This window comes from Acomys russatus, chromosome 13 (genome assembly GCF_903995435.1).
Source record: "Acomys russatus chromosome 13, mAcoRus1.1, whole genome shotgun sequence".
NCBI lineage: Eukaryota > Metazoa > Chordata > Mammalia > Rodentia > Muridae > Acomys > Acomys russatus.
Window position 1 is genome coordinate 68524733 of NC_067149.1, and position 22020 is coordinate 68546752.

The 22020-nt window shown below is 50.3% G+C and overlaps 1 protein-coding gene across 1 annotated transcript in view; it reads right to left on the minus strand.

Moving 5' to 3' along the window:
* LOC127197744 (inositol 1,4,5-trisphosphate receptor type 2-like) overlaps positions 1 to 22020 on the minus strand; it is a 149077-nt gene that overhangs the window by 99848 nt on the left and 27209 nt on the right. The window contains exon 10 of the mRNA XM_051155691.1: positions 18016 to 18138. Coding sequence (XP_051011648.1) covers positions 18016 to 18138 — 123 coding nt within the window. The remainder of the gene's footprint in view (positions 1 to 18015; positions 18139 to 22020) is intronic.

The following is a 22020-nucleotide window of genomic DNA, read 5'->3' on the forward strand; positions in this document are numbered from 1 at the left end:
CAGGTCACACAGCAAAGGCACGGGATGGGGCACCAGGTCACACAGCAAAGCTTTCAAAACCAGGTAAGATGTGATTTGTAAACCAGGGGCGGCAACATACACTGTAACCCTAGCTGCAGAGTGGGGGAGGCAGGGGATGGGCTGGGTCTGAGGCTGGGTGGACCACTCGGGCTATCCCTACAACACTTAGAAAAAACGACTTTTGCTAAGAAAAGGAGTGTTAGGGTGCTTGGCGCTAAGTCCAGGAGTGACAATGGTTAGGCTTCATTGTGGCCATTGTGTCAGGGGTGCTAGGGGCTGCACATCTCAGTGGAAGCAGGGAGAAGAAAGCCCAAGGCTAAAATCCACTGAGAGACCATGCTGACAAGGGCCAAGCAGTTGTGAAGGATGCGGGCAGACGCCTGGGCATCCAAGAAGAGCTGTGGGACAGAGGTGGCTGGAGAGTCCAGTCAGCATCACAGGCTCGAATGCTCTAACTCCCCACCCCCTTGCCCCCCACCCCCCGTCTTCAACTTTCTTCTCTGCAAGTGAAGTTACCAAATGCTACTACGAACGTCAGAGAATCACTGTGACCATCAGGGAGACATGGGCGGTGGATACTGACCCAAAAGAAGCAGGTAAATAAACCGTGAGGGTAATGCAAGCACAGCCATAGAGGGTATTCAAAGCCAGACCGAGAGCGCAAGACTCATTAGCCTGAGGTTTTGGGCTGAATGAACAACCACACCACAGGGAGACAGATTGCAGAGGTAGCTGGGGGGAGAGAGCTTATGGGGGAGCAAGGAGGGGGCGTGGGCTGGCTGGCTGTCTAGTTAGGGAAGTAGGTGGGGCCAAGAGAACCTGGGTTTCTCCTTGCCTGACTGCTTCCAGAACATGTCATTTGCTGAAGGAGGAGGCCCAGCATCACCTAGGGGCAGGCGGGCAGGGAAAGAGTACAAGGCAGAGTTTCCTTCCTCCTCAGGACTTCAGGTCTACTGCCTACGGACCGGGAAATGTCAGGTCCCAGAGGCAAAGCCAGGAAGGGCCCAGCTGCCTGGCCCCACCCTGCATCCTGCAGCAGGATGCTCTGGACATGTGTGTCTGAAGCAGGTGCTGATGAGGAGGGAGTGATCAACCCTGGATGCTCATAAGCTAAGAGGAACTTCTAGAACCAGTGCCGGGTTAGTAAGAGGGGCTAACAGACAGGCACTTAGAACGAAAGCTTGCACACAGAAAGGTCGTTGTTGAGAGCCACACGGACACACTATTCCTTCTGGAGCTCACCTGTGGGTCTTCTTGCTGTACACACTTAGCATGCGAACCCCAGGCGAGTCTGAGCGCTTTGCTGCTCTAATGAGCCCCTGGGGGGCATGTTTCTCTCCTTCCTGGTTTGTCTCAAACACCTGTGTGGAGGGGCCTCACTGTGACTCCCAAGCCCACTGACATTTAATTACCACACTCCCTGGGGTCGAAAGCACATCTCACAGATGAGAGCCACAGAGTGGGGATTCACTGAGGCAAGCCCATGGCAAGGAAAGAGATCTGCTCTTGCACACTGGACCCCAGGGCGGGCGGGGGGAGTATGTCCAATTAACTCTGTACTGTTTGTGCTTTTAGGTAGTGCCACTGGCCTAAGGGAATGCCAGTGGGAGGACGCTCAGGGAACCCTGGCATGCGGATATTTTAAACAAAATAGCACACATACACACTGCAAGATGCTCAGAACGGTGGCAAAACCAGATGAGTTGCAGTCATAGTAGGCAGTCCATCAGTCACTTTACCCGCAGACCTGGCAGGGGCCAGGGGGCACTGGGAAGACTTAGATCTAAGATTCCTTTTTCCCTCTGCTTAAGGTTGGCCAGAGGCCATGGTGGAACTGCTCCTAGTCACTGCTCCCCGAGTCCCTGCTGTCCTTGGTGGTGTGGTCCCTCAGCTCCTCTGCTGGACAGCAGCCGGCAAAGCGGACCGGACCGTTCATCACAGGACTGCTGCATGCCAGCGCCAGGAACGCCCTCCCTCACTGGGTCCCTCAGGTGATTGGCTCCTTCTTGCTGAGTCCGCCTGGCCTCCAACTGTGTCACCCTTTAACATCTGAAATCCCTCTGAATTTTCACTCTTGGTTTCTTTACTTCATTCCAGCTACTTCTCTAGCGAATGCCATGTAGGCCACAATTTCAAATATTACCCTCCGTCCGTAAGGCTGTATACCCTCATGTTCAAGCCTGCCCTCTCTGCTCAAGAGTGATGCTTGGAGTTGGCTTCTTCCTGTCCTTCTTCCTCATGCCCCTCTCGTTCCCAAATGCCCACGGGCTAGAGCCAAGCGCTTTGCTCCATCCTGTCCCCCGAGCTTTCCTACCCCCGGCTCAGAAAAAAACGCTATCTGCCAACAGCCAACTCTTTCCCTAGGAGCTGTCCAAGCCCCGCCCCATCCTCACTGCCGCCATCATATCGCCAGTTGGTAAATTAGCTAGCAACGGAAAGAGGCTGGGGGACTTCAAAACGAGTCACAGTTTCCCCCCCCCTCCTCCTCGGCATGGGGTTTACCATCTACCAGAAATGAAAATGTTGGATCCTGAAGGAGAAGGCAGGGTGGGCCAAGGCGAGGACTAAAGCCCTGGCATGTAAGACTGGCATGTGCCTGGGCCTGACGCTGCCCACCCCACTGCCTGGATTCTACCATCTTCCAAGGCTGCTTTATGGGCCACAGGGTGCATGAGCAGGACAAGTTTCCTCCATCTCGTTGTGTGCACTTTTTGCTTATTTGTTTTTTAGCAGATAAATATCTGCTTGACAAATGGAGGTCAATTTCTTCAACTTCTGAGAAAGAAAGGTGTGGGCAGAGAGAAAAGAGGCAGTTGTCAGGTTAGGGTGACACCAGGAAGGAGAAAAGCTCAGGAGGGGAGGACGAAGAGGAGCAGGGAGCTGTGTGTGGTTAGGTGATCAGTTTATCAGACACTGAGAGGAGGAAGCCGAGATGGGTGGAAGTCCAGAGGAGTGCCTCAAAACACTGGGGCTTGTGGATGGCTCAAATAAAAATACCTGAGTGTATGGTTAAAAAAAAAAAAAATGCTGTGCGGCCTACCATCCCATCTGAGTCTCACAGGCAGAACCAGGAATTTGAGGTCAACCCAGCTGAGAACCCCATGTTTGCTCTGGGATGTTTCCCAAGTCCTTATCAGGCATAAGCAAGAAACAGCCTTAGTGTGTCCTCTCTGCCTTCACCTCTAGACTGGCCCCTGCTTTCCCCCACGCTGCTGGACTCAGTCACGTCACAGTTCGCAGTGGACTCATCATCTTCTTGACCCACTGGGTAACATACGCACGCCTGGCCCGTTATAGTTAGTGATTCTCATTCATTATCAGAGGCCCACCGCCCACAGCCACACAGAGGCCCACCGCCCGCGGCCACGCAGAGGCCCACCGCCCACAGCCACACAGAGGCCCACCGCCCGCGGCCACGCAGAGGCCCACTACTCACGGCCACGCAGAGGCCCACCGCCCGCGGCCACGCAGAGGCCCACCGCCCGCGGCCACGCAGAGGCCCACCGCCCGCAACCACGCAGAGGCCCACCGCCCGCGGCCACATAGAGGCCCACTGCCTGTGGTCACACAGAGGCCCACTGCCCATGGTCACACAGAGGCCCAACAGTACAACCATGGAACCATAAGGTCCTTGTCCTGGCTAATTTTATGTCAGCTTGAGACCAGATAACATCATCTTGGAAGCTGGAACCCTCCATTAAGAAAATGCCCCCACCAGATCGACCCAGGAAGTATTTTCTTAATTAGTGATTGTGGGGGCTGGGGGGTGGGGGATAGGAGGCAGTCCTCTATGGGTGCTGCCCTCCCTGGGCAGGTTGAAAGGAGGCTGGGCAAGCCAGGTGCAACAAGCCAGTAAGCCGCACTCCTCCATGGCCTCTGCTTCCGTTTGTGTCTCCAAGTTCCTGCTTTGACTTCCAGCCTGGACTTTCCTCAGTGATGAAACTGTGGCAAGGAACTATAAGCGAGACACATCTTTTCTTCCATAAGTTGCTCATGGTCATGTTTCATAACAGCAATAGAACCTAATCTCTGGTGTCTTCCCGTCAGACCTACCACTGTTTGTGTGTGTTAAGGTCACATAAAAGGGAGGGCTGGAGAGCGGCTCAGGGGGAGAGAGTTTGCCTCACAGGCCTCATTCCTTAGGCTTGATCTTCCGCAGCAACAGCAGCAACAACAGCAAAACCAAAGTGAATTAAAAGGTATAAATATGACCTGGAGAGGTGGTTCAGCAGCTCCTGAGCACAGCGATCTCAGAGAGGCCCTGAGTTCCAGCTGCGGCACCCACATGGGCTGACACACAGCTGCTTGTAACTGCAGCTGCAGGAATCTGTCAGCTCTGGCATCCATGAGCCTCTATGCACACACATGTACACACACACACACACACTCACTCTCGCACACTTACACACACACTCGCACTCACACACACTCACACACACTTGCACTCACACACACTCGCACTCACACACACACTCGCACACACACTCGCACTCACACACACACACACTCACACACACACTCACACACACACCCGCACTCACACACTCGCACTCACACACACTCACACACACACTCGCGCACACACACTCACACACACTTGCACTCACACACACACACTCGCGCACACACACTCACACACACACACACTCACACAAGCACACATACTCCATATATACATACATACATACTCACACACAGTTTAATTTTTTAATAATAAGTGTATGTATCTGGGCATAGTGACACAGCTATAATCCCAATACTCTAAAGATGAAGGCGGGAAGGTCAGAAGTTCAAGTCCACCTTCAGCTACCCTGTAAGTTCAGGCAAGCTTGGGCTACATGATAGCCTGAGTCAAAAATAAAAACTGAAATGTGTATGTATGTGAAAAAAATATAAGAAAGAAAAACTGAAAGACATAAAGATGAAAACAAAAAGTAAATGGCCCATTTTTTTCTTTCCTTTTTTCTCATTTTTAAAAAATACTTATTTCTTTATTTGTGGCGGATGGGCCACGTGTCACGGAGCCTGGTGGTCAGAGGACAGCCTGTGGGAGTTGGTTCTCTCCTTACGTCATGTGGGCTCTGGGAACTGAATGCCAGCAATGAGGTTTGGGGGTTGGAGCCTTTCTTGCCCAGCCGCCCTGCAGGCCCAGCCAGTCATCAGTAACCGACTTCCAATATGGGGCTAGGGAAACCATGGCTATCATAAAAGCCATTTACAGCAGGGCTTGGCAGCTCCCCTCCTCCCCTGGGTAAGATCTGTTCTGCCACCTGTTTCATAAAAATAAGTTTTATTTGGTAACACAGCCAGACTGGCTTGTTTACGTGGCATCCTCGGCTGCTTCTGCACTAGCCTTGCAGAGGACCGACCGTATGTGCAACAGACAGCACGGCCTCACAAGCCTAAAATATTTACTAGCTGCCACTGGGGAAGCCTCCATATTGTGGCACCAACTGGCACATGGTTTTTGGGCCTCATGTAGGTGTCAAAACTTAACCATACATGTGAAGAATGTATGTTTACATTACAGACAGATGGCTGGACAACGTCCCTCGAAATAATCAAATTTTATACCTCCAAAATGGAGCGTTTTCTAATGATAACAAAAACCTTAACCAAAGGCTTTCCACAATTTCCCACTACTGTATAATTTCAAACGGCCTCTTGGTTGTGACATAAACGGGGGATTTTTTTGTGTGTGAAGGGTTTACCAGTTCACCATGCAGCACCCAGGATTGTTTTATTGCAATGGCCTGGTACCATCCTGTGCCCCTTTAAGTAATTCTGAAGCTGATCAGCGGACACAGAGGACAGGGCTGAGCAATCTCATTGCTAATTACTAAGGCTCACATACCCACACGACTCTCTCGGCCAGGACAGAAAAAGCTCTTTTCAGACATGACTTCAAAATCCTAGCACTGGCTCTATGAACAGAAAGAATGTCAACTGTGCTCTGCCCAGCCCTCTCACCTCTCACACTTGGCAGCAAGCCTTCAGGGCAGACACTGAGCTGTGTGGTTATAAACAAACTTCATTTATGTTTCTTACAAAAAGTCAACTAGCAAACAGTGTAGGCATGCACAGCTAAACACAGACACACATACAGAACACTGCTGTAAGATGATCCAGGCAGAATGCATACATACATGCACATGCACACACGCACATGCACATATGCATATGCACGCACACATGTACATGCATGCACACACACACACACACACACACACGCTCACACTACTGCTGCATATAGACTCATGCACACATACACAAACATAAAGAATACCACTTGCTGCTTTGAGAGGATGCTTGATTTTTTTCCTTCATTTAATGTGTTTACTAATTAACTGTGCTCTTGGGTTCATTTATCATCAACTTTTCTTTAAATAGATGCGTAATAAAGCCAGGATATAAACTAGTGCACAAATAACAGTAACTACAAAAAGACTTACACTGGTGCTTTGGGGCAGGTGGATGTCAGGACCAGTTTTGTTACAATTAGCACGTTATCAAATCATTAATGTTCCGTTAATTGTATGTCATCTCAGCAAAAGCAAAGCACTCTGGGTAAGAGTTTAGTTGAAATGTGTTCCATGTCACATTGAGATAAGTATTACATGCTCTTGGATTTTTTTTCCCATCTATGGTTGTTATTCACAAGTTGGTAAGATGGCCTCTCCTGTCTATAGTCAGTCACAGGTTGGTAAGATGGCCTCTCCCATCTATAGCCAGACACAGGTTGGTAAGATGGCCTCTCCCGTCTATAGTCAGTCACAGGTTGGTAAGACGGCCTCTCCCGTCTATAGTCGGTCACAGGTTGGTAAGATGCCTCTCCTGTCTATAGTCAGGCACAGGATGGTAAGATGGCCTCTCCCGTCTATAGTCAGGCTCAGGTTGGGAAGACGGCCTCTCCCGTCTATAGTCAGGCACAGGTTGGGAAGACGGCCTCTCCCGTCTATAGTCAGGCACAGGTTGGGAAGACGGCCTCTCCCGTCTATAGTCAGGCACAGGTTGGGAAGACGGCCTCTCCCGTCTATAGTCAGTCACAGGTTGGGAAGATGGCCTCTCCCATCTATAGTCAGGCACAGGTTGGCAAGACGGCCTCTCCCGTCTATAGTCAGGCACAGGTTGGGAAGATGGCCTCTCCCGTCTATAGTCAGGCACAGGTTGGTAAGATGGCCTCTCCCGTCTATAGTCAGTCACAGGTTGGGAAGATGGCCTCTCCCGTCTATAGTCAGGCACAGGTTGGCAAGATGGCCTCTCCCGTCTATAGTCAGGCACAGGTTGGTAATATGGCCTCTCCACCATTCCTTCATATCCCTCTTGACCAAGATCCCAGGGAACGAATTTCTACACAGCAATGGCAAATATCACTCTTTAGTCCGTGCATGCTTTCTGTGTGACAAGAACCTCTGCTCTGCAGCCTACAAATGACACCGTGGAGAAGGGTACTTGCCACAACACCTGATGATCTGCGCTTCATACCCAGAATGCTCATGGTAGAAGGAGAGGATTCACACGGGCAAGCTGCCCTCTGACCTCTGCGTGCGTTCCATGGCTCGTGCACATGCGCGCACTTGTACACAAACGCAGTAAAAATGTGCCTCTTTATTGCTCAAATAAACCTTGCCAGTCCATAACCACCATGTAGGCCTGGCCACAGCAGCCCAGTCCTCAGTTCTCACTGACTGTGGCATCACTCACTTCATGCCCGGTATTACAAGCACAGAGCTCGCCACCCAGTGACGTTCAAGATTAAGACCCCAAACCTGTCAGACTCAGCGACGCACGGCTGCAACCTCAGCTGTGAGAGGGCTAAAGGAGGAAGAACACAGGCAGAGAGCAGCAAGCGATGCAGCCTCAGGCAGGGGAGCCTCCCTCCCAGGGTGTGAGCTCCCCAACGGTGGCAGTGGCGGGGCTGCTGAGAATCTGGGCCTATTGTATACTCAGACAATCAAAGCCACGTTAGTTTTAACAACTTGATATAACAATCATATGATTTTACCTGTTGGGTCTCACGCAGATAGAGCTGGCCTTGAACCTCTGTCCTCCTACCTCCACCCCCTCAAGTTGGAATCAATATGTTGCCACTATACCCAACTCTTACAATCTCAAGATAATTTTTGAACATGTTTTATTAAGTTCACACAGTAGAAATTTCCCCCTATCAAAGTTCACCTACCAAACAATCTTGTCCTACATACCTATGTTCATAATGGCCACAGTCCTAAACAATCCCCCTGCAAGTTAATTATATTCATGCTTGTGTATGCAGGGATTACATGTAAAGGTATGTGGTTGTGTGTGCACACATGTGTGTAGAGGCCAGAGGTCTACACTGGGTCTCTTTCTCTAGTGCCTTTTAGCATATTTTTGGGGACAGGACCTCCCACTGAACCTGGAGCTCACTGCAAGCTCTGGGGACCCTCCCGTTCCTGCCACCCCAGGGCTTGGCATATTCATTAGTTTTCTGTTGCTTAGATAAAAACACAGTGGCCAAGGTAAACAAGGGTTTATTTGGGGATTACAGTTCCAGAGAGCTAGGGTTCCAGACGGCGGGGTTTGGGGAGCAGCTGGAACAGAAGCTAACTTGAAACGATCCTTTGAAACCACAAAGCCCCTGCCCCCCCCACACACACGGTACACTTTCTCCAGCAAGCCCATGTTTCCCAATGCACACCCCCATCCACAGCCACCAACTGAGGACCAAGTCCTCAAATGCCTAGGACTATGGAAGGCATCGCACTGAAGCCACCACAGGAAGATAGAAGCTCTTTAAGTGGGTGCTGGGATCTGAACTCGGTTCCTGGTGCTTACTCAGCAAGCACTTTATCGACAGAACCATATATGTCCCCAGCCGGAAAGTGATAATCGACTAAGTCCGGGCACTGAAAACAGCGGCAGGTGACATCCTATCAAGTACAGGCTGCAGCCAATGACCGCAAACATCAGCAAGAAGATGCTTATCACTGAAGAGCACAGTACACCACCTTTAACTCGTGGCCACCTGTAAACGCCACACTAGCACTAGCATGTGGAAAGTGTCAGGCACAGGTCCCTTCCAAGGCTTCTGAGCTCATGTTTTAGGGGAACAATCACACACGGACATTTCTCATTTAACCTCAAATCCTCGTTGCAAGTGGATAAGGTGTATGTATCAAACACAGAAATGTCTCGTAGCTGGTCGGTTAGACCAGTACATTACTTAGGATGCAATGCAATCCATCAGAAGAGCCACGATGTGCAAAGGCGCTCCAGTGCTCACACAGGCCCTGCAGACAAGGCTCCCAGTGTTTTTCAGGACGAGAAGGACGAAGTCAGAGAAACTGAACAGCACCAGCAGGGACAGAGAAAGCACACCAAGTGAGGGAGTAACAGCTAAGCTGTTTGCACATTTCTGCTGACAGATTACCAGCCTCCGTGTGCTTCTGTGGGCTGAAAATCCGGCTGTGATTTCCACTTTCCACATGCAATGATAATAGCGATGAGGTAATTGTAAGTTAGTTAATACTCTTCAAAGCTTTTAGCGATGGGAGTTATGTACCCAATTACAAACCCATCTTTCTGTTTCTACAAATAAAGTAAATGAAGCCAGGCTGATGACTCCACATTAGCATAAGAAGGCAGAAGCAGGAAGAGGTGAGTTGCTCAAGTCTCCAGGGAAACACGTTATGCAGACTGAGTGATATACACACGTCCCCTGATTTCAGGGAATTTAGAGTAATTTATATGCATAGCCCTTAAGCTCAAGCAATTGTAGCAATGAAATGGAATTTTGAAGGGGAAAGTGGCTTAATGAAGACTATCAGATATCTAGAAAACATCAGCATATCACGGTATCCCAGTGCATAAGGAGCCAAAGCCAGGTCTACCAGCCCCAGCCCCCGCCCCTTCCCAGAGTTAAGAAAAGGATGCTGCCCCTGGCTACTGCCAAGTGACAACCCAAGTGGCTGAAATACGCTACCAAACACTGGCATTTTCCCTCTAGAGGGAAACAACTCCATGCAGCACTCTGATATCTTCAGCTCTCCTAATAGACTTTGTGCATGCAAGTGTGGGTGTGTGCACCTGTGGGTGTGTGCTCCTATGTGTGTGTGTGCAAACCTGTGTGTGTGCTCCTATGTGTGTGCATCTGTGGGTATGTACACCTGTGTGTATGCACCTGTGGGTGTGTGCACCTGTGTGTGTGCACCTGTGTGTGCATCTGTGGGTGTGTGCACCTGTGGGTGTATGCACCTATGTGTGCATCTGTGGGTGTGTGCACCTGTGTGTGCACCTGTGTGTGTGCGCACCTGTGTGTGTGTGCACGTGTGTGTGTGCACCTGTGTGTGCACCTGTGTGTGCATCTGTGGGTGTGTGCACCTGTGGGTACCAGAGACCATCAGTGGGTGTCTTGCTCCACTGTTCCCCAGGATATATTTTGAAATAGGTTCTCTGGCTGACTCAGGAGCTCATCAGTTCAGCTGCACTGACTGGACAGTGAACTCCAGGGAGCTGCCTCCTCCCCCCCACACTGTACACAGTTGCTGAGGTAACAGACATGCACCTCCCTACCTGGCCAAGTTCATGTCCCAGTAGACTTTGAACCCTGTGGACATAGCTGGAGTCAACATGGCTGTGAGCGGGCTTAGGAGGCAGACACTTAGCAACCGCGCACTACACTGCTGGACTTCAGAGGAATGCTCTGATAATCATGTCACAAAGGAAGAGACGTGCAGCTAACAAAAGGTGACCATTAAGGAAACATAACTGCTCCTCCTGAACTTGGCATCACGATTCATTCACCCAGCTCAAAATTAGTGTCCAATTTCAATTCGCTTCCTCCTCCATTGTGTATTTTTATTGTTTCTGCTAACTGTGAATTTAGAGGTGGCAGAAACAAACGGCTGTCCCCAGACTCTTAGGTGCTCAGCCACTGGTGTCTGGGCGCTTATTGAAAGGACTGAAATCTAACATACCCAGGCTTTTAGTAGTCATATTATCTTATCTTTTTGGAAAGCTTCTTAGGAAACAGAAGACAACTCATAAGTGCTCATATTGCTGAGTTTCCCATCAATTCCAAACCACTATGCATAAACAATTAAATGTGCATAAACAACTGAATATGCATAAACAATTAAACATGCATGAACAACTAAGTGTGCACACTTAAATAAGCATAAACAACTGAATATGCATAAACAATTGAGCATGAATAACAAGTATGCACAAATAATTGCATATGAACAAACAGTCAAACATGCATAAACAATTTAATATGCAAAAAATAATGGAAGTAATTCTAGTTTTACACATAGTATTTATTAGCTACTTTGCTTTAATGTTATGGCCAAATACCTGACAGGGAGGATTTATTTTGGCTCATGGTTTGAGTGTGTACAGTCTGCACAGGGAAGGCATGGTGGCTCATGGTTTGAGTGTGTACAGTCCACCCAGGGAAGGCATGGTGACTGGAGGAGCTTGTACTTGTGGCAGCAGAAGCAATGAGAATGTTCCGCTCACATCTGGATGGATCAAGAAACAGAGGCAGGACAGGAAGTAGGGAAGGCTATAATGTCTCAAAGCCCACCCCCTGTGTGACCCACTGCTCTACCTCAAAGCCCACCCCCTGTGTGACCCACTGCTCTACCTCAAAGCCTGCGCCCTGGGAGACCCACTGCTCTACCTCAAAGTCTGCCCCCTGGGAGACCCACTGCTCTACCTCAAAGCCCGCGCCCTGGGAGACCCACTGCTCTAACTCAAAGCCCACGCCCTGGGAGACCCACTGCTCTACCTAGGCTCACTTCCCACAGTGTTTCCTCAGATCGGCACCACCATGTGAGGACCAAGTGTTCAGTCACCTGAGCCTGCAGGAAACACTGCACATCAAAGCACAGTCTAGCACAAGTGTAGTCGTGTGGCTTCGGTGAACATAACAAACGCAACAATGAGAAAACAATTGTTGTTCCCAATTTATCCAGGCTGCCTGGGGAGGAAGGTGCCAGAAACAGTAACATGGACTGCAGGAGGTGATAGCCCATTGGCTCAGGAGAAAGATGATGTCATTAGCACAAACAAGAAAAGTGCTCGGCAGGAGGGAAGGCGATACCGAGCTCTGGCTGCACAGAGCTAAGTGAAAAGTTCTGCAAAGAATGGTCTAGAGAGTGAAAATAACCCATCTGTAGCAGGGGGGTAAGATCCCTGCCCGCCCTACGCAAGACACTACTGATCATCCTTAGCACACATATTACATAAAAACGCCATCAGCACGCATGCCTGCTGCGACAAGTTAACCCTCGGAAGTCTCTGGGAGTGGCCGCTGCGTGCTGGGCGCCACACTTGGTGCGGGAATAGTGCAGAAAAGCGAGAAGGTGCTGCAGCAGCACTAAGAGATGCTGCGCCCTAGTGACAGGAGTTATCATCAATTTTGACCACAGTAATGATAATAATCTAAAGTCTGTCTTTAGATTTTAATTATTGTGCATAAACTACCAAATCCCAAGTCTGAGAGCGCATCACCTTCTAGTCACTTCTTCTCTCTTCAGCTGCTTGCCTATGTGCACAGCACTTCTCAAGTGCCTATGACTAGTCATTACGTGACAAAAATGCCCACTTGGTTCCAAATACTGTAGCCTTTGTCTCATAAGGCCTACGCGGGCATGGTGGAGATTCCTGTGCAGAGTCCTGAGAGAACATCACTCTCTACCATCCATGCTGCCTTCTTGTGGAAGCAGCCTCTCTGCCTCATCCACCTTCTTCCCCGGCTCCTGATTCCCAGCTACCAACATCCTACAACTGTACCTTTTCAACACAGCGTCTTTAATTATGGAAGTTTCTCTGTCTCTCTCTCCTTCCAGAATTCCCTTCTTTGGGAGGTTTCTGATTTATCTTTTCACCTCAGCAACCAGCATGATGCCTGGTACAGAGGTGAGTGATAACTACTACCTTGTGATAAATGAACCAAAAATGAACTGCATGGGGCTAATATTCAGGTGTCCATAGCTGGTTGGGGTAGACCAGTTATCTGAATCTCACTTTCTCCCTGTAGACATTCAGAAGCCGCCGAACCTGACCTTGAAAGGGTCCCCTTCATTCCATGTGCTTTTGTTTTTCTCCCTTAGATCCAGCTTTAGTTCTGAGACCTCAGGGAAAGCCCCCCAGATGCCCAGGTTCCAGCAGTCCCCCCTTTACCATGCCCGATTCCTCCATCACTGCATGGCTAATAACATGGCCTGAGAATGTCCTGTGTTTGTCTCTCCTCCACTGCTCCTAGTGAAAGCGCAAACTGCCCCACAGCCGATCCACCATCACTCCTACCTACCTTGGGAGAGTATGGCAAGGTGCCTAGAATGCCCTGTGTTTGTCTCTCCTCCACTGCTCCTAGTGAAAGTGCAAACTGCCCCACAGCCGATCCACCATCACTCCTACCTACCTTGTGAGAGTATGGCAAGGTGCCTGGCAGCCAGACAGCTTTGCTCCATCTACACAAGTCAGTGAATGAGGACATGGGTCCTGCGTTGTACCCATGGCAAGCTAATGGCTCCCGCTGCTTTCAGCTTGGCCAGCCTGTTCCATGTCTTAACATTTTTTTTAAATGACTTGCCAACTTTTAAAGATTAGATTTCACAATTTTAAAAAATTTGAAATTCAACTTCTTTTAAAGTGCTTGAAGAAGAAGAACTCGGGGCCCAGGATCCCAACGGGCAAGCTGGAGGAGGTGCACACCAGCTTCCTGCTCTAAGGAGGAGTGTCAGGCCTGCCCCAGAGTGCTCACACATATCACACGCGTGTGAGCCCCAAGGCCGCTCTGGATTCTGACCCAGATCTCTTCTCCAGAGGCTTCCACTTTGACCCACTCTCCACATTCCTGTCTATGGAAGTTTCTCTTGCCTGGACCACACCTCAGAATGTACCTTCTGAGATGAACTCCAGCTAGAACCAACCATCTCAGCGTGGCAAGGAGCACACACATATGATCCTAGCACTTGGAAAGCTGAGGCAGGAAGATTGCTGCAAGCCCCAAACTAGCCTAGGTTACATATTAAGACCTTGTTTTTAAAAGGCTGCATGATTAAATTCAAAAGCTGAGCTCAGTATGTGCTTGAAGAAACCCAGAGGAGTGTTTAACCAATTTAAGGAGATGGACAAAAAGAATATTAAAACACCAAAGGCCAATAAGTTGGAAATAGGCATAATCAGCATGATAGATGAATGGCTAGGATCCTTAATCAAAACTGTATAAGACAAAGGAGATTTGAAAAAAGATAAATACACCTTCAAGTAATTCACAGGAGAAATACAAATGACCAACAAATCAAAGAATCCCTGGACAGACAGTCCACTTTGGAAGCTCCCTAGAGCAGTGGTTCTCAACCTGTGGGCCGTGACTCCTTTGAGGGGTCCCCTTCAACCAACGGAAAATACAGATATTTGCATTACGATTCATAACAGTAGCAAAATTACAGTTATGAAGTAGTAATGAAATAAATATATGACTGGGGTCAGCACAGCATGAGGAGCGGTACTGAAGGATCGCAGCCTTAGGAGGGTTGAAGGCCGCTGCACAGGAAGTGGCTACAAATGAGATCTCCATTCACGTCTCTTACGTAGAGCTAGTCAACAAACATCTGTGCCCCAAGAGCTGCAGTCCAGACACTATTAGCTCAGCAAAGACTTTTCCTTTAAATGATGCTAAATTTAGGGTTCGATAGCATTAAGTACCTTCACAATGTGAAAAGTATTTCTACTATGCGCACCAAGAGCCATAAAGTAGTTCCTATGGCCTAAACGTTTTGAAGTTTATCTTAGGAAAATCATCAGCACAGCAGACAAAGATTAATGTACGAGGGTGTTAATCACAGCATAATTTGTGATTTCAAATTTATTAGGAACCTAAATGCTTTAAAATAAGAAGTGATTAAATAAATTACAGTACATTCAAATAATGTCTAATTATATAGACATTAAAGTTACAGTTTCAAAGGCCACTTATTGATTCAGGAAATGCTCATGAAAAAAATTTAAAGCCTTCATTTTGAGCATACTCTCATGTAACTAATTAAAGTGACGATTATTTCCCGCCTTCCACTGATTTTCTATTGGACACATCTTCCTGCCCGCAAAGCAGCTAACATTTCTTCATTTGCTTCCTTTGTTATTTGTGCTCTGAGACAGGGTCTGCTGCTGGAGCTTAGGCTGGCATGGAACTCACAGCAGTCCTCCTGCCTCAGGGATTACAGAGGCATGAGCCATGCTGCCCCACCCTCTCCATATCTATCTTCTCTGAGCTAAGAGCCAAGTGAGACTCAGACAGCAGCAAGACAGATGGCCTGGTGGAGCCAGAGAGGTGGCATGGCTTGACACACGACGACCACATATGAAGGAGCAAGAGACGTACAAGACGGTGGGTGCGTGGTAACTGCTTCAGAAGAAATCCCAAGCAGGGAAGGTGTGGGGAGGAAACAAACTATGAAACATCAGGACGAGAGTGACGCAGAGACCTAGAGACAAGGAAGGCCAGAGTCGCCGTGCGCTTCTGAACGGCGAGGGAATTCACAGCACGACCCTGTAGACTCGGAGCTGGAGAATTCCCCTTTGTGGTGTATTAATAGCCTCATGTAGATCAGACAGGACAGTTACAAGCACCATTATCTGTTTCTTGTAAACCTGATCATAGGAGGGGCCCGGAGGAGTGTCAGGCCAGTGGAAAAGCAGAACTGCACCCCTGCAACGAAAGGCATCAACAACAAAAAACGGAAAGTCTGAGAGCACCAAAATAACCCGTCTGTGTCAAAGACAACTATAGTAAGCAGGGAGGAAGCTGCAGCTTGGTTCTCAAATGACTGGGCTGTGCAGAGGCAGACGCAGCTCTGCAAGGTCATCGCCTGGATCCATCCACAGTCCTGCCCAGCTACTGGTCCCCTTAGGAGGAACAGCTGGGCATCCCGTACTCACTGCACATGCACTCAATGCAGGAATGCTTACACAGCGGGTTAACAAGGAACACGCTTGACCAAGAAACCGAATACAACATCCCAGGCTGAAGCAGGCTGCAGGACCCACGCATGTAAGCATCCAGAGAGCCCAGTGTGGGTGGAGCTTGCTACGTTCTCAAGGAAACCTAGCAGGAGAATTAACTCCATAAGAAAAACGGCTCCTTCTGGCGAGGGAACACTCTCCCATGTGTGTCACTAAATGAAAGAAGCGGACAGTTGTGCTGTCTGGGACTTGTATGCATCCGGATAAGCCACAAGGCTAGCATGTTCAGCAGTTCAAACCTACTTCCTTCCTCACACAGTCTGGTCTTTTCTCTCTGCAGATGCTTGGCTTCCTTGTAGGTATATGGCACATACCCTCGCTGCTCTGCAAACCACTGCTTTTACAAAGTCTTGTTTGGAGGAAGGTTTTTACAAGCCCTCTACAGGACCCCAGCCATTTCCATATCCACTGCTTCCTCGCCTCCTCCCTCTTGGTTTGAACCCCCATCGCTCGTGGACTGTTTGGACTTCGGGTTTGAATAGTGCTGTTCTGTCCAGCTCAAATCCATCAAGGTCGGTGACTTTTGCACGGCCTTTGTCTCTCCCCTCGCTTTGCCTCCATTGCTTCTGACTCGGCTGTGCACTCTCCTTCGCTCTGCTGGCAGCTCATGCACCAGGACTGTCTATTCTCATCTGCTAAGGTGGAACTGGCCGACACCGATGTCTACTCTCCTGCTGCTGTCCTGCGACTTCAAGGGTGTGGGGGCTGATATGGCTCCCAGGCAAGTTTAGCCTGACCCATGCTGAGGGGACAGCCTCCACAGACAGGGCGGGGCCGTCTCTCAGTGAGGAACAGGCAGCTGGCTCTAGTCCCTCTGCTGCTTGCTCTGCCCTAATCGCTGTCTCGCCCCTGATGGCAGCACAGCCTCTGAGGTAGCTCTCTGCCCCTGACACACCACGTCGCTGTGTCTGTTACTTCTGGTATGCTGTGTGGTTTTAATTCTCAGCCTGGGACCAACAGAGCCAATTAACTCAGGCCCAGAGGGGCCTGTGGAGTCTAAAGCACCAACCAGGGACCATGCATGGAGTGGACCTAGGCCCCACACAGATGTAGCGAAGGGCAGCTCAGGCTTCATGTAGGTGCCCTAGGAAGGGGAGCAGAGGCTGTCTCTGACACGGAGTGTGTTGCCTGCTTTTCGATCACGAGATTGCCTTGCCAGGCCACAGGGGAAGAGGACAGGCCCAGTTCTCTCAATGTTTATTTAACCAGCAGGTAAGATGAGTGGGAAAGCAGACAAGAGAGACAACTGGAAGGAAGGAAGTGGCTGCCAAGTTTGAGGTACTCTCAAAGCCTGAACTTTATCCTCAAAAATGATGAGGCCACTGGAGACAAAATCGAGTCACTACGTGTGTGTTTATAGTTTTATATTTTAAACCTATCTGTGCTTGATGATATAAGCTTAAATTCAACCATGGAAATTGAGCTTATCAAACATTGGAACTTACAAGCAATGAAATAGAAACAATCACTCCGAAGACACTTAGGACGAGGCTTCATAGACACTGGAAGTCCAGTGGAGAACACTCAGAGGTGCAAACTTAATGACTTCTATTAAAAGCTTGTCAGTGTGTGGTGGAAGGACAGAGCTCCCCACTGGGTTAGCACTGGCTAAGTTGTCAAGCTGTGATTTAGGACAGAGCTCCCTTCTGGGCTAGCCCTGGCTAAGCTGCAGAGCACTTCTTCACACTCTGTCTCCTTGGCAGCCTCTCCTCCCTCTCCTAAGGCTCTGGCTTGGCGTGGCGTACTCCTACCAAGCCCTGAAGAGGTCTGTCCCAAGCCTCCTTTTCCTGTCAAGTGCTCTCTAGCGCACCCTGCATTGCGTAACGGGTCATTCTCAGGACTTAGTATTTTCTCTAACTTAGCCTAGGGGGGCAGTACTGAACAAATACAAACATCAGAATGTAAAACGTAATAATAAGCCATTTGTATAAGGCACAGTAGCCAGGCAAGCGAGATGCAGGTGGATCAAAGAGTCACCTGATGGGCCAGAATGTAGATGTTGTGTCCAACATCCTTCGGAGAGACGCCGTCGTCCCCTCCCTCCTCGTCCCCATGGTCACATTCCAGGCCTTGGTTATAGGCGTTCTTCATCACGTCCACCTGCAAGAAGAACACGATGGATAAGTGACAGGAACCGGGTCTGAGCGATGGCGGCAAAGCTTCAGACTGTCCGTGAGCTGCAGCTTAGAACCGGGGTGCTTCACGTCTTTCAAAGGTACGACGGCTCCAAATAAGCAAATGCTGTGGTTTCTCTTATATGCAGACTCGAGACTTAAGTGTGTACATGTGTGTTAGTGTGCATGTGTACATGTGTGTGTGAGTATGTGTGTACATGTATGTGTGGACATGTGTGTGTGCGCATGTGTACATGTGTACCAGTATGTGTGTGCATGTATGTGTGTGCATGTGTACATGTGTGTGTGTGTACATGTATGTGTGGACATGTGTGTGTGTGCGCATGTGTACATGTGTACCAGTATGTGTGTGCATGTATGTGTGTGCATGCGTACACGTGTGTGTATGTGTGTACATGTATGTGTGGACATGTGTGTGTGCGCATGTGTACATGTGTACCAGTATGTGTGTGCATGTATGTGTGTGCATGCGTACATGTGTGTGCGCATATATGTGTGAGCATGCATGTGTGCATGTGTGTGTGCATGTGTGTGTGCATGTGTGTGCATACATGAGTATGTGCATGTGTGTACGTGTGTGTGTGCGCGCGCATATGTGTGTGCGCGCATGTGCGTGTGCATGTGCACGTGTGTGTGTGCGTGTGCATGTGTGTGTGCATGTGCGCGCACGTGTGTGCATGTGCGTGTGTGTGCATGTGTGCGTGTGCATGTGTGTGTGCGTGTGTGCATATGTGTGTGCGTGTGCGTGTGTGTGCGTGTGTGTGTGCGCATGTGTGCAGGTGTGTGTGTGTATGTGTGTGTGCATGTGTGTGCGTGCGTGTGTGTGTGTGCATGTGTGTGTGTGTGCATGCCTATCTGTATGATGTGGTGGTAGGAGACTGTGAGAAGAAAGCAAGAGAACTGAAAATAAAGATAAAAATTTAAAAAAAAAAAAGGAAAAGTGGCTAAGGCAGGGTCATAGAATACATGTGAAAAGAAAGGGCAGGTATTTGAGGGGAGGAGGAGACCAGCAAAGGGGAAGATGGACTAAGAAGAAAATCGTATAATGGCTTATCACGCAGCTTCCACTGTCAAACAGACACAGCCTCGTGTTATCTGAGGGAGTTTGAGTAGAAAGATTGCCTCCCTAAGATTGGCCCAGGAGTACTTGCTGGATTGCTAATGGATGTGGGAGAGCCCAGCCCACTGTGGGCGTCACCGTCCATAGGCAGGCAGGTCAGGGCTATACGAGAAGCCTGGTACAAGCCAGCAAGCGGCTTTCCTCTGTGGTTCCCCCCTTACTTCCCTCAGTGACGAACCATTTCCTCCCCAAGTTGCCTTTGGTCATGATGTTTAACACAGAAGGAGAAATGCAACTAGTACAACTTATTTGGGCAAATATGCCACAATAAAACTAAAGTGACACACTAACTAAAACACAGTTTAAAACATACTCCTGAAAGCCATAGTCATTAGATGAGCATCCAGTCAGAGTGTTACTGTGTTCCCTGTTTACTTTGAAAGTTTTTGCCTCTGTCTTTGAACTTCAGCACTCTGAGGTCTCTGTGATTTAAGAGAATCTGGAATCCTGAGAAGTAGCCACTATTTATCGAGCACAGTGGTGGGCACTGAAGAACCTACAGTGGACAGGGAGAGTGTGCCTGGTCAAGGGTCGTACTGTCCAGCAGGAAGGCCAGCACATAAGAGGCAGGGACAGAGCGCACGGTCTCTGTGATGGGCCTAGGGTAGACCTGTGGTAGGCCTGTGATGGGCCTGGGGTGGGCCTGGGGTAGGCCTGTGATGGGCCTGTGATGGGCCTGGGGTGGGCCTGTGATGGGCCAGGGGTGGGCCTGTGATGGGCCAGTGATGGGCCTGGGGTGGGCCTGTGATGGGGCTGGGATAGGCCTGTGCTGGGGTGGGCCTGTGATGGGCCTGGGGTGGGCCTGTGATGGGCCTGGGGTGGGCCTGTGATGGGCCTGGGGTAGGCCTGTGATGGGCCTGGGGTAGGCCTAGGGTGGGCCTGTGGTAGGCCTGGGGTGGACCTGGGGTAGGCCTGTGATGGGCCTGTGATGGCCCTAGCGTAGGCCTGTGGTGGGCCTGGGGTAGGCCTAGGGTGGGCCTGGGGTGGGCCTGGGGTGGGCCTGGGGTAGGCCTGGGGTGGGCCTATGATGGGCCTGGGGTAGGCCTGGGGTGGGCCTGGGGTAGGCCTGTGATGGGCCTGGAGTAGGCCTGTGATGGGCCTGGGGTGGGCCTGTGGTGGCCTGAGGTAGGCCTGTGATGGGCCTGCGGTAGGCCTGTGATGGGCCAGGGATAGGCCTGTGATGGCCCTAGCGTAGGCCTGTGGTGGGCCCGGGGTAGGCCTAGGGTGGGCCTGGGGTAGGCCTGGGGTGGACCTATGATGGGCCTGGGGTAGGCCTGGGGTGGGCCTGGGGTAGGCCTGTGATGGGCCTGTGATGGGCCTGGGTGAGATGGGCCTGGGGTAGGTCTAAAATGGGCCTGGGGTAGGCCTAAGGTGGGCCTGGGGTGGGCCGATGATGGGCCAGGGGTAGGCCTGTGATGGGCCTGGGGTAGGCCTGGGGTGGGCCTGGGGTAGGCCTGGGGTGGGCCTATGATGGGCCTGGGGTAGGTCTGGGGTGGGCCTGGGGTAGGCCGGTGATGGGCCTGGGGTAGGCCTGTGATGGGCCTGGGTAGGCCTGAAATGGGCCTGGGGTAGGACTAAGGTGGGCCTGGGGTAGGCCGATGATGGGCCTGGGGTAGGCCTAGGGTAGGCCTGGGGTAGGCTAGTGATGGGCCTGGGGTAGGCCTAGGGTGGGCCTGGGGTAGGCCTGTGATGGGCCTGGGGTAGGCCTAGGGTGGGCCTGGGGTAGGCCTGTGATGGGCCTGGGGTAGGCCTAAGATGGGCCTGGGGTAGGCCTATGATGGGCCTGGGGTAGGCCTGGGGTTGGCCTGGGGTAGGCCTGTTCTGGGCCTGGGGTAGGCCTGAGATGGGCCTGTGATGGGCTTCAGGTGGGTCTTGGATGAGCTTGGGTGGGCCTGGAACTGTCTGAGGCTTGGTCATGAAGGAGGGAGCAGATGGTAGGACAAGCAGTTAGTGACAGAGGAAGCCATCTCCAAACAGTGAGTGTGCAGTGCCATTGTCATAAAAAACATGGTACCTCCCTTCCTGTCACTCCCCCATAGCACCAGTGGTGTCGCTGATGCGAGGGGACTCACTCACTCACTCACTCACTCACGGGAGTGAGCACTGAGCAGCAAGGTCTGAGCACCTCTCCAGGTGTCTGGAGCCCAGTGCTTTTAAGGCCTGCCTGAGTGACATCATAGTTTGTGTGCCAGAGGGAGAGGGATCAGAGCTTCACAAGAAGACACAAAAAGGCGCTCTGTGGAGTCACCACCATGTCTTCCTCTTTCTGTGAGGCCAGGCATCATTCATAAGAGCAACTCACAGAACATACAAATCAAATTTATCTGTGCTTTTGGAAAAGTACAAACAAAACCTGGGGTCGTGGCAACCATGCTATCTTGCCTTCCTCACACATTGTTACCCCTTGTTTCCCTGAGGAACTAGCTTCCTTCCTCCTGAGGATTCCCATGAATGCTCAACTTTAAGACATACTTTTGACCCACAGACTGTGAATCTCCAGGGCTGAGCCCACGAATACTAACAGCCAACTATACCTAGAAATCGTCAAACCAAAGCCAAGAATTTCTATATCTATGTCTGTGCAAAAGGCATCTGTAATAGTTAAGTAGAGTGTGCGGATTTAGTTAGAAAACTGCTTCAAGTGGATGAAACTAGCAAATCAGGCTGGAGAGATGTGTACTTCCTGAAGCAAGTGTGCTTCCTGCTCTCACAGAGGACCAGGGTCAG